Below are 17,607 nucleotides of genomic sequence, written 5' to 3'. Positions count from 1 at the left end.
TAAGGCCAGATTTAAACAATAATAATGATAATAACGGGGGGGGGGGGGCAGGGGGGGGGGCAGCTTACATAAATGTTTGGACAAACAGCTAGTCATTTTTCTTCAAAACCTCTCTGACCATGCAGTGTAAACCTGGTCAGCCAGAAAGCATAACAGCAGTGCTGTCAATTGACAGACAAATCCCGTCTCCATCTCCAGACCTCTTAACCCCGAGGGATGGGCTTGTGAAATAGAAAGATTACGGTGACGGGAGATGCTATTGTAGGTGGGAAATGGGGGACTGGACCAAAGCAGGCAGGGGCTTGAGGTGAGTGGGAATAAGGAGGAGGGGGCACATCCCTCTTGTATCCTAAAGCAATATGCAGGATGGGGGTTGAGGTGGGTTGGCAGTGCAAGATGTGGAGAAAGTCTAGACTGCATTGACCCTTTTGAAGCCAGGTTTTCTCTTCAGGTCAAGCTTGATATGGAGAAGATAATGGAAAAGCTTGGGGGACTTTTCAAATAAAAAAACAGATTGGTAGACCAAGTATCCCTTCTCTAGCTTCTGTGTAATCCCAAACTGTATGGAGGTAATAGCCTGGAAGTGATGGGAAACCTTTTTCTTCCTTTAAAAGGCGACCAGGACAACTCAGTTGCATGTCTTGAAGCTTGTATCTATTACTTTTGTAGCACCTAGGGTTCCTTTAAATGGTTGACTTGCTTAAACATCTTGCCTGCCCTCTGTTCTTTTAACTGTACAACAGCGCGGCCGCTTACCGAAACAATTGATCAAATCGTCACATTTACTGCACATCCACAAAACAGAGCTCTGAATCCCTTCACTGTAGCAGGGAAGTGCTGAAGAATTTACATTTCTATGCATCGGTAAATTGCCCACAGAAGCGATAGGAGTGTCCCTGTGCTTTGAGTTTTGCTCCTTATTATTTTCTTGCCCATGACACGTTGCTCAACTTCCACTTAATGACTCAGCTATGAGTGCTGACAGTTGACAGAGGTTGGCTGGCCTGGGGGCCCCGTGCTTAGAGAAGGGGGTGGCACAAGGCAGGCTAGGTGGGATGTAATCACTCCCTGTAATTTGGAGGAAAACCACTGAGCTGCTCACAGTCAAGATGAAAGCCCCGTTCTTGTTCCCATCATTCCACAGCCATCGAGCTCCACTGCTTGCAAAAATCTGAAAAGAGAGCTTCAGAGAACCAATTCTGCCTGGTTGATGTCCCCCAGGGTTTAGTCCTGAGACCATCTCAAATCAGCTACAGCCCCGGAGCCATGTTCTTTCCCCAAGGAGTGTCACTGTAGCCAGACAGTCAGACTGCCCATCCTGTGCTGTATGGCCCGAGCGCAGCCAGCCAACACAACTCTCCTGAGATCCTCCTTAGTGGAAAGAGAGCTCAGTGGAGCTTATGCTGTGGGCTTGTATCTGGCTGTCTGTCTGTCATTCTGTCTGACATTCTCCCATGTTGCCGTTTCCCTTTTATATCTCAATCTGGGGAAAGGAGGGAATGCATTTCAAAGCTGTTCCACATCAGGGAAGGAAAAGAATATATTTTATTTTTCACAATATAGCAAGTTGGATAAGTTTGCCAAAAAGCATCCTGTCGTGAAAATAATTGTCTGAACTGGCCAATAATTGCACTTCGTTAAGCTCAGTGTTCATTTCCCCGAATGACCATTTTCACAGCAAGATGGGCCAGTTTGATCACTTTGCACGCAGCGCTATGCTACCAAGTTGCCAAAGGGACACTGTAGTGGTTTTGCTTGATAGATGGTGAATGGTGCTTATACAAGGAGCCACTCCAGTGCACCCATAAATATGCATTGTGACATTTGGAACAAAGCCGCTCGTCCTCTCTTTCCTGATGAGCCCTGCCTGCATACTATAACATATTGCCATACTGTCACACCTTGTGTTTCATAGCCAATCTCTCTGTTCATCAACTTGGCAGATAACCTCTAGATGCTGACAAATGATATGGGCGATGGCATTAGAGCTCTATTGTATGCAAAAGCAGGAAGCAGTTTTCCAACAGTGATGCTTGTGCAAGTAATTAATGATTAATCCTTGTTATTTGATGATGAATATGGTGCAGGGTTGCATGAATATTAAAAAAAAAAAAATAAGGCCACACTTTCTATGTTCATTTTTCCCAATCTGCAAATAGTCAGCATCACGTAGATAGTTAATTAAATGTAGTTGCTGTTATTTTAAATTAGCAGAAAATGAAAGATAATTAATAATATTTACTGACCCAACCCCCCCCCGAGCAGGTTTCTTCCTGTTAAAAGGGAGTTTTTACTTCCCACCATCGCTAAGGTGCTTGCTCATAAGAGGTCATCTGACTGTTGGGCTTTTTCTCTGTCTTCTCTGTATTATTGTAGGGTCCATACCTCACAATATAAAGCGCCTTGAGATAACTGTTGTTGTGATTGGGTTCGATATAAATGAAATTAAACTGAATTTAAAGCTAATTGATTGGGTTTAGGATAAGATCATAGTGTGGGATAAACTGCACCTTTTCGCAACTCTGCGCATTGCTGATGAAGTGCAAGGATTACCTATTAACTTGCAGTTTATTAATGATCGTATTATAAATCAGGTCCCAAAACAGGTTTCCCTCTATCAACAAAAGGTTTGGTCTGAGGATGTGTTCTCGCATCCACACACCAGAAACGGGCAAGTGCAGAAGAATGCTCCCAGTCCTCGCTGTAGCATTAAGAACATAGCTGGCCTGGATCTCCAAACACCCCATTGCGTTAGAAAGGAATAAATATCCAAGACAGCCAGAAGCAGTTCCTTTCAAATCCCACACACACGCATATCTCTATCTCTCCTCCATCCCTCTCTCTCTGACTCTGTCTCTCCCTCTCTCTGTCATTTGACCAGCAGTGCTTCCTGCCACTGAGGACCTGTGACTCAACAGCCAGAATACAGCAATGTTCTTTTGCCCACCCTCTTGAATATTCATAGAAATAAGAGGACCCATCCATCTTGCATCCATCCACTTTTATATCTAAAAAAAAGGAATTGTGTGTGTGTGTGTGTGTGTGTGTGTTAGAGGTTTACAAGCTAGCACTGGATATCTAAACGGGTGCTGTTGGAGAGGGTAGGGGCGGGGGTAGGGTGGTGGGGGGCTGTTTTACACTAATTTCTTTATCCCTTTCACAGGAGTGCCATGTTACAAGAGAATTCCTGAGGCGAGCCAATGGCCCGATAAATCTGCCGGAGCCTCTCTCTCAATTTGTCTTCGTGGAATGTCAGCTGGCAAGCGCCCAGACACTGAGAACCTCTTTTCACAATGCGCCAATCTAACAGACGAGATCCCATGTTGGAGCTACAGTACGAGGACTGGCATGGATAAATTGCCACGTGCCTTATCTATGTGTCTTTATGTGTAACTGTCTGAGGTCCTCACTCGGCCTCTGGAAGGCCACTTCCTCTTAGACTCGACAGTTAACCTGAACGGCCGGGTAGCTGACATTGACAAAATGCAGGTGTCGCCAAAGAGGAACCTGTTATGTGACACAGACGCTGTGTCAACCCGTCTTACGCCATATGACCCGCAGTGTGAACAGAAATTGTTCTGTTTGGTGTCGTTCATCACTGTGTGGCGCAGTCTCCCACATAGCTCGGTCCAGGTGGCAGAATGGCAGAGTGGGAGAACAGACCATGTTTGTGTGAAGATGCAACAACTATCTCTCTCTTTTTCTCTCTTTCTTTCTCTCATTTGCCTACCTCTTTCTGCTCTCGCGTTCCCTGTTCAGACAGATCGCTGTGTATCTGTCTTTGGACACTATTTAAAGGTTGTAGGTTAGCAAACAGGAAGATGCCTTCCCACCTGTACCCCTATATGAGCCATGAGTCATGATCCAGTCATAATCCATTTATATGTACAATATTTGGAGGAAAATGCACACGTATGTACACACACTGGTGGGAACATAAAGTTTATTATTAACCAAGAGAAAGTTTTATTTAATGAAGTTCATAAATTAAAAATTTCTATCATTTTTATGCATTATTTAGACCTAATTTAAAATAGATTATCCCCTAGATACATAGCAGTATGTCTGTATAATGAATGCGTTTATTTGTTAAATTAAGTTGGGTAAAAGTCTGTAAAGCAGATACTTTCAAATAAAAAAAAACAAGTAAATACCACTCGATCCTCTACATCTCTAACATTTCAACACAGCCCACCACACAAGCGTATTTCGGGGGTTCATGTTACTGCATGACAGTTGGCATGACTGTAAAAAAACGCCATGTGCCAAGTGGAGCTGCCAATGCTCAGCATGGCTGGTTTTAATATTTTAATGTGTTTCATTACAACATTATGGGCCAGATAGCCTTTCTGACGTCCAGACAATTGTCTGCAAATGAACAAGATTACATGACAAGCCCTGAATGACAGCGCTGCCCACTGTTGCCTACCCTAGCCACTTATCTGATGGTAGCCTAGCAACAGATCCCTGACCTGGCTTTGACCTGCACCCGATAAGGTCAACACCTGAAGGCTCTCCCATTGGAGGGCTGGCTGAGAGAGAGGTGGAGCCTGGGGATGCAGGAAGACAAAGGACTCACAGACCAAGGGCAGCCTCCTCTGCATATAGCTCCCTGCTTGTACAAAAGCATGCCAGACCTCCTTACTGGCTTATACCTGCGTGTGTCTGTGTATTTATGATTGTGTATCAGAGGCAAGGCAGTCAAAAAAAACTGGCAACAAAAAAAAAGCCCAACTGCTGGTACAGCAACCCCTCATAGCTAATTTAGACGGTGCATTATTTTTGGTAAAGGGTGAAAAATATCTCCACATTTCTCCCAGAATTACTTGCAGCAAATGAGAAGTATTGTGGTGACAAGACCGGATAGATACATTATGAAGGAGGTGCTGAATGCGAAACTAATCGACCACAGAAGCCCACCCTGACAGACACCCCTCCCACCACCCCTTCTCTATTATTTGTGTGCATGCACACACGGAAACCTCACTTGGTTTAACAGCAGTGATATGGAAGTTAATCCAAATTGTGATAGTGGCAATATCCTATTAGACCATGGCAATAAAATCAAGCTGAGACTGGTAACGCATTACAGATATCCGAACATGTTCAGCACGCTCCATTACAATGCGAAGTGACATTAATCAGCAGGGGTCCTCTTACACATACATGGAGGCAAAAAACAAACATGCAAATAGTGCACACACAAGCCCGAAGTAAAAGCTCAAAGGAAATACTTGAGCCTTGAAATGATCACTCGATATTATTTTTTTTGAAATAATTACTGAAATAACACTGGCTTTTTACAAGATAAGTACAGACATATTGTAAAACAAAACAAAAAAAAGATAGCCAGGCAAGCCAAGCGCAGAGAGGTGGACAAATGAAAAGCAGTTCATAATACTCTTTGTAATTATTTTTGCTCACCCAGCCTCAGGAGTAAAAGTGATTTAGAGGCAGGTGGCAGAGAGTTTTACAGTCCTAATGCTGTGTGAGTTTCTCTTTTTAAAAAAAGTGCCGTTATTCAGTATGCAAAGCGTTTGAAATGATAAAAAGAGCACTACAGTTTTTGTAGACCAGTGTTTGCAAAGGGTGTGTCACGAATAAGCTTGTATATGATTTCTTTCATTTTTTATAACCATAAGTTTTCGCATCTTTCTGTCTCTCTGATGTGCATATTCACTGAGGTTTTGTCACCGTGGTGATGATCATTCAGCCCTGTCAGGTTTGGCGCTAAAATAACTCTCAGCCCTGAGTCGAAGGACCTTTCGCTTCCCTCCAGGGCTTTTTGCAAGACCTCTGCCCCAGTTCACCCAGGGCAACCTAGGCTCCTCCTCTGTATATGTGTGTCTGTGGAAATGTGTGTGCATGCGTGTGTTTGCACTGTCTCCTTACTGTGGGGAAACTGTTGAAGGTCAAAGGGGAGGAAGTTGGCCACCTGCCTCTGTCACACTAACAGTAGCTGAGGGGAAAGAGAGAGGAAGCAGTAGCGGGAGACGTGCCATACACACACACACACACACACACACACGCACTTAAAAGCACACACACACACAAACGAGCACACACAGAGAGAGAAAGTATAAGTAAAAGTTGTATGTGTGCATTCTTTTGTCTGGCAGCTCAGTTTTCAAGGTCAGCTGGGTTGGAGCTTGGAAATCCTTAAATAAGTTGAAATTATTGTCATTTGAGTCACATACTCTTAAATTTCCAGCACTTTGTGATGCTTCCCTTTTTTTTCACTGAACATTTTATTGACCTTTGTAAAAGTTTGTTTATCTGATCCTCACACTTTTATTCCTGAGTCAGAGAAGCAACTCCTATAGGCTCCAGGAGACCCGCTGCTAAAAAAACCTGGTGCAGGGAGTTCTCCATTGGTATTTGCTAGAGGCGACAACCCTGCTCGCACCCTGCATAAATGTGCCAACCGAGGACGAGAGCATAGAAGGCCAGAGGGCAAAAAGGGAGTGAACCACCTGCTTCTGTCACACTGTCAGGATGAAGGCGGATAAGTGTAAATAGGGTGAAGTGCGTGTGTGTATATGTGTGTATAGAGGCTGGGTTGTGGATATTGTGTAGGAGGAAGGGGGGACAGGTGGCACGCCGGACAGCGCTGGCACGAGCCACCCAAGGATTTATCACTCAGCGACAGTCATGGCTGGGCAGGGGACAGATGTTGCTGTTTACCCCCAGGGCAACATCTGACTGACTGAGCCTAGCATTGGCCCAACCAGCCCAGCCCAGCCAGCACAGGATGGGGCCTGAGAGGATTGAGGAGAGGGAGGTAGGGAAAGCGACAGAGGAGGAGAAGAAGAAAGTGGATAGATGCTCAGTTTACCCCCAAGGTACACAAGCAAGCGAGCCCATTTCTTTCCAATCTGCTCCATGCTCCACTGAAGCACCTGAAACTCATTTAGCCCCCACTAACTGTTGTGCCACTATAGGGAAGCATTTTAATAAGTAGTAATAATGCCACATGACAATATGAGCTTTCATCAGAGGCCTGAAACCTAAACCAGCTACTGGGAAGTGAAACAAAGAAATTGTAATTGACCTCGGATGTACTGCGCATTAGTTAACAAAGCAGACACAAACACACGGCCCTTAAGATGTAATTAGTGCATGCACGAATACACACGCGCTGCACATGTGTTCCACCAGGGTCATGTGAGAAGTTTTAAGAGGCTGTCACCAGCAAAATAGTTGAAGCATTCCTCCCTTGAGCAATGAGGAACGACCTTTAGGTTCAACCGTGAGTGAGGTCATGTCATTGTTGCCATGGCTACTATCAGCAGGCTGCCCTGTTGCTCGCATTACCTCAGCTGCCTGGCATTGTCAGGGTCAGAGAACAGGCTGTGACCTCCCCATGGTGACCAAACTCAATGGGGAACAGAAAAAAGCTCCACTAAGACAAACACTAGTGTCCTATTTGGCTGATCTGCTGTTAATGTAAATGCTTAGTGGAAATTATGGCATTTCCGAGACAATGCAAAAGATATTCTTTGATGATTTGTGCCTTGAAGAAGTCAGCCTTGTAAAGTGAGTGTGATATAACATACAGTTTGCTATCATTAATGATCACTAATGTGGTGTAATAAGCTAATGGTGGACAAGCAGACCAAGATTTTGCACAGGAGCACGACACGCGATGGCTTAAAGGAGAGATCTGCAGTGCCACTGTTAGGCTACAAATGTGCAAACAAGAAAACTGTCTCCAGCAAGAAGAAACGCACATTTATCTGAGATTTCATCGAAAAACTGCAAACCACATCACTGATGGTGTGATCAAAAGTAGCTCGCTCTGCAGGAGTGTATGCATGGAAGCTGATCGGAAAGTAAATACAGTAAAGTCATCTGTGATAAGGCCTGTTAGCTCGATGACTCTGTCCACAGTGAACGCTCTACACGTTTATCTTTTAGTGTTTAAACGAAGAGTTTCTTTCTGATGTAGTGCAAGAAACCGTCTAGAGGTCTTGTCTTTTGCATATTTTATGTTGTAGAGAAAAAAAACAAGCTGCAAGCAGAAAGAAACCTAAACGATTTGAACCTCTTTTGTTTCCCAGCTCATAAGCTTTCTGCCTGGAGAACCTGTCTTTGTCCATCTGCATGTGCACGTGAGAAACAGCTGTTTACACGCCACAAACACACTGGGACAACTCTATTAAAATTTTAATATAAATCATTGTAATATTCAGCATCACAACCCAACATTATCCTCTCCACAAATGAAAAAAACCTAATGGAGTGTCTTAATCATTTCATGCAGGAGATGCAATATAAAATCGCTCTTTTGCTATTTGTGGAACATGTTTGTCCACTCTCCTCCTGATAGGCCCCATTTAATCATGTTGTTCTGTTTCCTAATTAGCAGAAATGCAAAGTGTCTTTGTCACCTGTGGACAGCCAAGAGGGCTAATTTGGGCTTTTCACTAATTGCCACGGTAACGAGCCTCCTGCGCCTCCGCTGGGGGTGGGTGGAAGGCATGGCAGGAGGAGGACTGGAGAATGGAAGGATGGAGGGATGAAGACACAGCTCTGCTCACACACGGCCGAGGTGTGAAAGAACGCGGCAGGCCAACAGAACACAGCCTGGAGGAGTCCAACAGCAGGGAGTGGGGGACAGCCTGCGCTGTGAAAAAGCCCCAACACCCAGCTGAGAGGGAGGAGGATTCAGCTCTGGCCAGTTTTGCTCTCTCTCAACTTTGATGGGGAGATGACTACATTGGGTTGGATAACTGTTGGACATTTTTCTGACACCGACACTTGTTTTTTTCCCCCACCTGATTTAATACAGGTTTCCACACAAATGCACTCTTTTAAAAAACTGTTCTTATTATAGACAAACTCCAGGAATAACTCTGCAGGCCGTTTTTTTTACATGAAGTTTGACATGTGTGAAGCCTGAGTGTATTCTTCTTGTTGCACTTTTCATACACATTACAAATTATGTTGAAATTAAATTTAAAAAAGAAGAAGAATGCATTGCATCTAGTCGTACTCACCACAAGCCCCCTGTTATTTATTTCCATTTATTATTAACTTTTACCGTGACGCAAATTGAGGGCTAATATTAATCGTGATAAGGATTATATATACATATATATATACATTAGGGTTTTAGTGAAAATGTATCCACAGAGCGCTGAATTTAATGTTAAATTTCGCCTCGGATTTAGCGAGTTCCACCAGCAGGTCAAAGCGAAGATGTGCATTCATGTTTGCATGCACCGCATAAATTATTGTCGCGCTGTTTTGTTTTTTTAATTTTTTATCTCTATACATATAAAAATATATTTATTTATTTATAATGGTTTTTTTTTGTTTGTTTTGTTTTTGTGGGAAGGAAATTGCCCTGACTCCCTTTAATGCAACCCGACTCCATCAATATGCTCTCTCCGCCGAATTATGTCCCTGCTTTCTCAAATATATTTTCTGTTCAGTAATACACTCTGAAAGCTTGGGGGCACCTTGTCCGTACGCTGCTCTCGGGGGCGAGCTCCTCCAATGTGTACGTGCGCGCAAGTGTGCGTTTGAGTGAGTGAGTGAGTGTGTATGCGAGAGAGAGAGAGAGAGAGCGCGTGTGAGCGCCTGTGTGAGCGAGAGAGAGAGCGCGCGTCTGTGTATGTGTGTGTGTGCGTGCGCGCGCGTGTCTGCCTGCTCTGCTGTTGCTGCCCTTTGATCCCTGCATTAGTGTTAGTTAGGGGCTCGGAGACACACTTGCACCGAGAGCAGCCATAGTCAAGACACGGCAACAACAACAGCGGCACCTCCTCCGCCTGTGTGTTCCCATTCCCCCAACAATACACTTTAAACCGAGCAAAGCCAGGTGCACGACCAAGTCCCTGCCATCACTGGCGCCTCCAGTCTCAATGGGAAAAACCTTTTTTCTCCTTATCCCTAAACAAGGACGAGAATGTGATTAAAAACGGGGGAAAATGCCAAGGAGGAAGCAGGAGCAACCCAAGCGCCTGCCTTCACGTAAGTCGTTCGCTCGTTTTGTGCAATTTTAACGGCTCTCCGTGTGTTTTGCGCAGTAGTTTAGGGTTAAAGAGGTGAAACAGACAAAAGACTCGGCGTAGGTTATTTCTCCCCTTTTTAGGTCCGAGCGAGGCAGCCATGTTGTTGGCGATGGGTAACGTTAGCCTAGGCAGTGAGTGGATAAATGATACGTGGCTTTAATAAGGGTATAATCGATAAAGGTCCGGTTCCGCTAAAGGTTGCGGTCAGTTGGCATATGTGTCGGTTGTGTGTGCGTGTGGGGCGATAACGGCCGAGCGTTTTCGGTAATGCGTTCGCCTCCGCTAGGTCGCTTTTCGGGTAGAAAGGGGAGGATCTGGGAGTCTGGCCGCAATAAAATGAAGGGTCAGTCGGATCAGACGAGCCAGACTCTGGCTACCCGTACTCCAGTGTTCCTAGTTAGCAATAGCGCTATCTAGCAACGCTCGGTAAACTTCATTTCGTCGGCAATAAACGTCCAACTTTCGCCTCATAGTTTTTTGCGGCTCCCCAGTCGTAGAGACGAAAATTCTTGTTTGTCATCGACTTTTTTATTTTATTTTTTAAAGTATGGTTAATTTCTCTTTTCTTTTTTTTTTCTTTCCGAGGCAATGCAATTTTTCCTCTCCCCCCTACCCCTCCCAGTCTGCATGCAGGCTGTGTCAGAGCCATGGTCGGTCACCTGAAGTTCAGGGTTTTTCCCCCCTTCCCTTTTGCAGCCATTCATTGCAGACAGACTACGATCAATAACGCGGTTAGAAAAAGGAAACGACACTTGTGCTTCTTTACTACGTTTCTCACGGTAACGCCGTGCAAACGCCGCAGAAAGCCCATGAGAGAATCTCGTGCTGAAGCTGAATTGGGAAGAAGCTCGTTTTTTTTCCTTTTTACTTTTGTGTGTTTGACCCTACCGTGTCTTGGATGTTCGTATTGTGCCTTTTATCAGTCCAGATAATGAAAAGCTGCAGTGACATTCTCTGGCCACTAGAGGATTGCTGGAGACGTTAGCGTGGCCGATGACAACTATTATTAAAGGGTTTATCCAAGAGTGGCATTTAGTCTGCTCTTAATCATTCTTGCCCAACACGTGCGTAAGCAAAAGAGCACAATTAGTCATATTAGTATGTAAATGTAATGAATAATGAGTGATTCATGTTTACATCAACAGTGGCTTGATGCATTTGTCTATATGGCACTGTCTTCTTCTTCTTCATCATCATCATTTCTTAAATGTCAGATCCGGGGAGCTGCTCGGCCTAACCAGCACAGATCCCATTTTCCTTTTCTCCACTGTTAATATTAACTGATCTACTGTTCAGGTGTTTGACCTAGGCTTGAACTTGGGGAAATTGCAGCGGTTGGCTGGGAGGCATAGAGGTGGAGACGAGGTGACAGTGGGTGCAGGGACTGTGTGTGTGTGTGTGTGTGTGTGTGTGTGCGTGTGCGCTCCGGACTTGACTGGCAGCGAGTCCTCGCTGATGTGCTGCATAAGGAGTGTGTAAGTCACATGGATGAACCGCGCAGAAGCAGGGTCACGACGTTTAAATGATAAGAATCCGCTTCAGCCTGCGTACTATCACTACACATCCTAGAGGGAGGGTGTCTTTAACGGTAGTTGTGCAAAGGCATGTGTTTTGCCAAAGTCTTGTGTGTCATGACGTGTGTCGAGCGCTCGCCGTAGCCCTGAAATGCAAGCAGTGGCACATTAATTTCACACGTGAGGTGAGAGTGACCCTTTTCTGTGAGGTGTATTCATCAGTTTGCTCTGCCATTCTCTCTTTAAGAAAGGTTTCAGATTGGGGGTGGGGGGTTTCTACTGTACAGCCCACTGTACTCCTACGAGCTTATACTCGGCTTTTCCTGGAAATAAGAACACGTCTGTAGTCCTGCTCAGGTGGAGTGACTCACTTTGTGATATATATTCAAATAAATTGTATTTTGTGTGTGTGTGGGGGGAAGGGGGGGGGCGGAGGGCTGCAGCACTTGAATATCTATTAAACCATCTCAATTTTTGCATTCTAGACTTTGAAAGAAGCAGCAAGGTAAAGGCACTGACTTTTAAGGATGGAGTTTGTTAGTTTAAAATGTAAATATTTGGTATAGTGTGTGAATCGAAATGAACCGTTCTATCAGACGAGCGGTGAGCTGATTAAAATATAAGATCCAAGCAGAGGGGAATGAGAGGGGTTGCTTAAGATTTGTGATTTACGACAACCGGTGTTTTCAGAAGGTGCACACGGTTTCGTGATAAAAGCTGTTTGGCACAGTGTGATTATGTATAGTCTGGATCAGCAACACAAGATGTCCCAGTATTTTCCTCTCTTTTTGAGCACATCAACCTTTCAATTAAGCCGCTTCGTAATTGGCCTGCAACAAAAATACTCTTCACCCACGTATCTGAAACCATGCACTCCCGTGTAGGCACTGTACTGGAGCACTGCTGTGCCTGTTCCTGGCTCTAAATGAAAGCTGCTTTTTTTTTTTTTTTTTTTTTTTTTTTTCTGATTTAGGAGTTGTTTCCCTCCTCAGTCAACAAACTGTCACAGAAAAGTATGAATTTGTCAGAAGCTTTTTGCGCTTTGTTTTGGATCTTCCCACTCTAGAATGGAAGTGTCACCCCATGCCATTCGCTGTCAGTCTGTGTGTTTTTCATTATTCAGCCAACAACACCCTAGTGGTGTGCCAGCCAACGAGCACAATATCGAGCTTCAAATCTCTTCATCTGTGGTGAAAAAGGGCAAGCTAATACACTGGCTTTAATGCTGGAGGTGCTTTATCTTAGCACAGACCCAGATATATGGGCTGTGCTGCCCAGTGTGCAGTGTCCTATTGTCTGTGGCACAGCTTGTGAGTGGAGACTATTCTTTAAGTGCGTGTGCATGGCACACACATGTGAAAGTGTTATGAAAGTGAACACACAACCTCTTGTGTGTGTGTGTGTGTTGTGTCTGTGGGTACATAAGCTGGCTATGGAGGTCACAGTACAGTATGGTGCCTTCACTCTGACAAGTAAACATGACCTTTGGTGCCACAATGAAAACAGCCATTCTTTATGACCTTGTGGTGTGTTATTGTGTGTGTGTGTAATGTTGCTGCCTTATTACTTGCGATTCAAAGTTAGGTTAAAATGCGTAAAAGTTTGGATATTTTGCATGTGACTTTGTGCATTCGAAAATGTGAGAAGCAGCGTTTTTGCCGCCTTCTGTCCCCAAAATGTCCATATCCCAGCTTCCGCTTTACTCGGATCACCCGCTCCGCACCACCTCGTGCTTCTCAAACAATCAAGAAGAGCCACATCACAAAAAGCACCGTCCTCAGCGACTGGGGAGGAGCCTTCTCCGTCCGCCCCTGGTTATCTTCAGCTGAAATGGAGTTGCGTTGGACATTTCTAGATCTAACTCTGCTCGTCTTTGTCAGCCAATAGCTGACAGACTGGGTGGCTCTGGAGCTTACTGTAATGGCGGGTCACTGGCTACCTTCCACTTGCTATGATTATAATGACCTTGGTGGGGCTGGGGCTTGAAAACATTGGATTAAGGGGAAAGGAAAATGAGAGGAGGTTTCCATTTCGCTCTTGGCATAAAATTTGTGGGGGAATTTCTGCCAAGAACGCCCCCTCCCCAACACACACACACACACACACACCCTAACATCACCACCGCTGCCCCTCAAGTTGATGAGGCTTGGGTGCACTGGCGGCGTCGGGCGAGTAGAGCTCAAGCGAGTAATGATACACAGCCTTTAACTTAGAAATGAATTATAGGGCAGGGGAAAGGTGGCGGACGCCTCTCTCGCTGTATAGTCTTTGAGAGAAGAGAAATCTGCTTCTTCTTCTTCTTCTTCTTCTTTGTAAGCAAAAAAGAAGAAGAAGAGTCCAGCTGCCTTTTGTGTTTCACTTAATAGTAACAGAAAAACACTGAGAGTGATGCGAGTTTGGGCAAGGTTTAATGGGCCTGGTTTCAAAGAAGTAACTAAGCCTCAGGGTGAGGATCAATATTTATACCAAATGTTAACCTTATTTGCTGCTTCAGACAATTGGCTCAAAGCACACAGACTACAAAAAAAGAAAAGGAAAAAAAACATTTCTTAAGACGCAAAACTCTGTGTGGATCTGTTACTTGAAAATAATGTGAAATGAACGCGCTGTAAAAAATTCAGTTTCACATCCTGTTGAAGGCATCATTTGAAATGCTAACCGCTCTTTACACAACCAGGCTAATACCTTACTGAGTGTTTTTTTTTTTTTTTTTTTTTTGGTATTATGTCTCCCTTAGATTTTGGTTATGTTTGTTACTCGAGAACATCTGAATGCAGGCATGTCAATTGAAAACTCCTAACACTCGGGTTCAAGTGTGTTGGTCAGTGTCACGTTGGTAAAGCACAATGGAGATTTTTTTTTCTTCTTTTTTTGTCGTTAATTCAGTTTCTTTTCACTTTAATTGGATTTTATCACCAATACAGAAATCAGAAATACAATACTTTGAGACACAAAACCACCAGCCTGGATTTCCTATGACTTCTTTTTGCAGTAAATACAAGTCTGGGCTAAAGCAACATAAAGACACACAGCATCACAGAAATTCATTTTTTTGTATGTGTTGGGACAGAAGATGAACAATTGTGCTGAGATTTCTGGTGATAATTTGACATGTTTACGAAAGAAATCTGTTTTCTTGGAAAACTGCGTGCACTTACGGTTACCTAGACCACAGCGTGCTAGTCAAACCAAAACTACAAGGCCTGCTTGGATCTTTGTGGATTCATAGCTAGTTGAAGCACCACACAATGACAAGTGGTAAGCCAGACATAATCCTTTTGTGTCTAGACACACTCACACAAGTTATGCAGATTGTTATATTACCTCGCCAAGTCTTTTGAGGTTTCACGACCCAAGCGTCTGTGTGCATTTTTTCTTTTTTTTTTTTTTAATTAATGGAGGAGAATCATGCAAGTCGGTCTCTTGCATACTGAGAAGCGCTATAACAGTACCAAATGCTAAAGGTTGTAAATACAGGATGATTTGCACTTGAACTTCAAGCTCTTGCTGGGCTACAATGATAAAGCATCATGTACACATAGTAGTGTGACTGGAACATCGTCAGTAATAACGTTTTTATGTTAGATGGTGAGACTGAGCATCACCGTATTTGTGCAGAAAAAATATTAGATTTATTTATTTATTTATTTATTTATTTATTTTTTGATTTAGAAAAAGAAAAAGCTCCCCAAACTTGGACAGTTTTTTTTCCTTGTGGTAATGCATTAATGTGCAGTCTTGGCCTGAGTTATAGGAGATTAGAAGATATTAGAGTTTTTGAAGATTGAATAAATATTATCCTTTTTCCCCTTTATTAAATATGTTTGAGAAAGGAAAAAGTCCTGCGCCTTTTTTCTGCATTTGAGTGACGGAGAGAGACGGGAAGCCCGGGGGGAAAGAGCGGGGTAACGACTTGTAGTAAAGATCCATCTGGCTGGGAATCGAACTTGGGACTTGGCTGACGGACGGTTTTTGTGCTCATGTGATACTCACCCAGTCACACTTTGGATCTCCCCCAGCTGGTTTAATACAATTCAGCGACATTTTTAGCAGAAGAGCTGACAGAGAGGCGTGCCGCTCATAGAAATATAAAGACTGTTTAATAAAGAGTAAAGGAATGCATTTGACCAGTCACAGTAAACAAGCATTAAAAAGCTTACTGTTCGAGCCTGTGGTAAGTTAGGTGTCTTAAAAATAAATTCTGGTACAGTGTAACAAAGTTTAGTTCAAATTGTAACACAGGAAAAAAAAACTTGATCTGAAATGGTCAACTTGGAAAGGTTTTTTTTTTTTTTTTTCAGATGTGTGTTATCTAATCATTTCAAAGTGCTTTCTCTGAGCAGAGAGTCCTCTGCAGCACAAAATCAGTAGTCAGCCTAATACTTCAGTACAGTACCTGCCTGTCTGCCTGGTCGCAATCAGAACCCCCTCTGTGAGGAATGGAAGTGCCTCAGCCTTGGTAACGATTTTTCCCGTGTTGACAAGTCACAACATGGAGATCTACAGCTCGGAGAGCAGCCCTTTGGCTACGCAGAGCCCTGCTTGCACTGAGTAATAGCAATCTCACAGGAGTAGCAGGCTTTCAGCTGGCAGCAGTTCATACGGAACAGCTCGCCGGTGCAGCTGGGAAAGACAGAGCAGAGTGGAGAGGGAGAGAGGAGCTGGTGGTGGTAGCAGCAGTGGAGATGGAGGGAGGGAGGAAGTGGAGAGGAAGAGCTGTTAAGAGCTTTGGGCGGTTTCTCTGTTGTTGTACCACACAAGTGCATCCAGGCCCTGCAGGACAAGCCTTTAACAGGCATGAGGGATGGAGAGCATGAGAGGAGAGGAGGAGGAGGCGGCGGCGGCGGTGGTGGTGGAGGAGGAGGGGGGAGGTGGTGGTGGTGGTCTGGGGAGCCGAAGCTGGCTAGTCGTGCCAGACGCTCGCTCTAAACAGGGATGTGATTTATTGTTTGCCTCTGTCTCACGTTTCACTCCTAGAAAGACACTTAAATTGCGTTGTTGAGAGATAAAGTACTTCCTCAATTGTCTTAAAAGAACGACCACCCCCTGCGGGCTGTGAAGAATTTTTTGAGCATGTGGTACATCATTAACAAGTGCACCAAACTGGGAATATTTTTGGCACAAGGTGGCATCTTGATTTTGTTTTTCGTCTGTGGATTCCGCTTGGTTTATTGCTTCCTTTTTTTTTTTTTTTTAACTGTCTATATACAGATCCTACTGCTTATGTATATTACGCATTAATTACTTACAAAGCTGCCTTTTAAAACTCTGTAATTCAATGTACGTATATTTCCTAGTGGGCTGGCCAACACGTTGATCTTTGTCACCCTTGCTGAGTGCACTCGGCACGGCACAGTGCTATGGGATGACCTCACTTCCTGTGTGGGTAGAAGAGGGCAGGAGGCCTCGTGTACACACACACACACACACACACACACACACACACACACACACACACACATCACACACACACACACACACACACACACACATACATTCTGAAGCACAGCCTGGCTTCAGTTAGCCTTCAGCGCACCAGCCAGGCTAACCCCTCTCCCTCCATTTGGCGCGGACGCGTTTCGTCTTTGCGCATTTGGGCAGACACGAGCACGACGCGGGCTAATGTCTTTAACTAGCTGGTCTAACAGCTGTGTGTTTACAGCTTTTTGGGACATAGGATCAGTTTTATGGGAAGATTAAAAGTACAGAAGGGGGGGTCCGTCACAGACACAGGATAGTAAGACCATAAGGCAGTGACAGCTCTCTAGGGAAACAATATATCACCTCTAAAAGAGGGTGTGGAAGTGTTTGGCAGTGGGACAAAAATCCAGAGAAGTTAAAATCACTGATGTGATGGCATCTCCTGAGAAAGACATTGTCAGGGCAGTGTTAGGTTATTTACGATGTTGCTATTTAGTCGTTTCATCTTCTGGCATATTAAAACAAATATCTTGCCTTTCATTGTTAACCAAGGGCACATGCTCACTTGATTCCGACCTTACAATTCTAAAGAGATTAGCAAATAAGTGGATGTTTTTTGAGTGCAGAGTCCAGTGGCTTATGGTTCTTTTAAAGAA

General features: G+C 44.2%; 1 protein-coding gene across 1 annotated transcript in view; it reads left to right on the top strand.

Moving 5' to 3' along the window:
• The first annotated feature begins 9,546 nt into the window (after positions 1-9,546).
• znf827 (zinc finger protein 827) overlaps positions 9,547-17,607 on the top strand; it is a 75,561-nt gene continuing 67,500 nt past the window's right edge. Inside the window, exon 1 of the mRNA XM_042225995.1 lies at positions 9,547-9,975. Within this exon, the coding sequence (XP_042081929.1) occupies positions 9,933-9,975 (43 nt within the window). The 5' untranslated portion in view covers positions 9,547-9,932. The remainder of the gene's footprint in view (positions 9,976-17,607) is intronic.

This window comes from Haplochromis burtoni, unplaced genomic scaffold (genome assembly GCF_018398535.1).
Source record: "Haplochromis burtoni strain Fernald_Lab_line unplaced genomic scaffold, NCSU_Asbu1 Contig_191, whole genome shotgun sequence".
Taxonomy (NCBI): Eukaryota; Metazoa; Chordata; class Actinopteri; order Cichliformes; family Cichlidae; genus Haplochromis; species Haplochromis burtoni.
The sequence above is the reverse complement of the archived record's forward strand: the minus strand, read 5'-3'. Positions and strand labels throughout refer to the sequence as shown.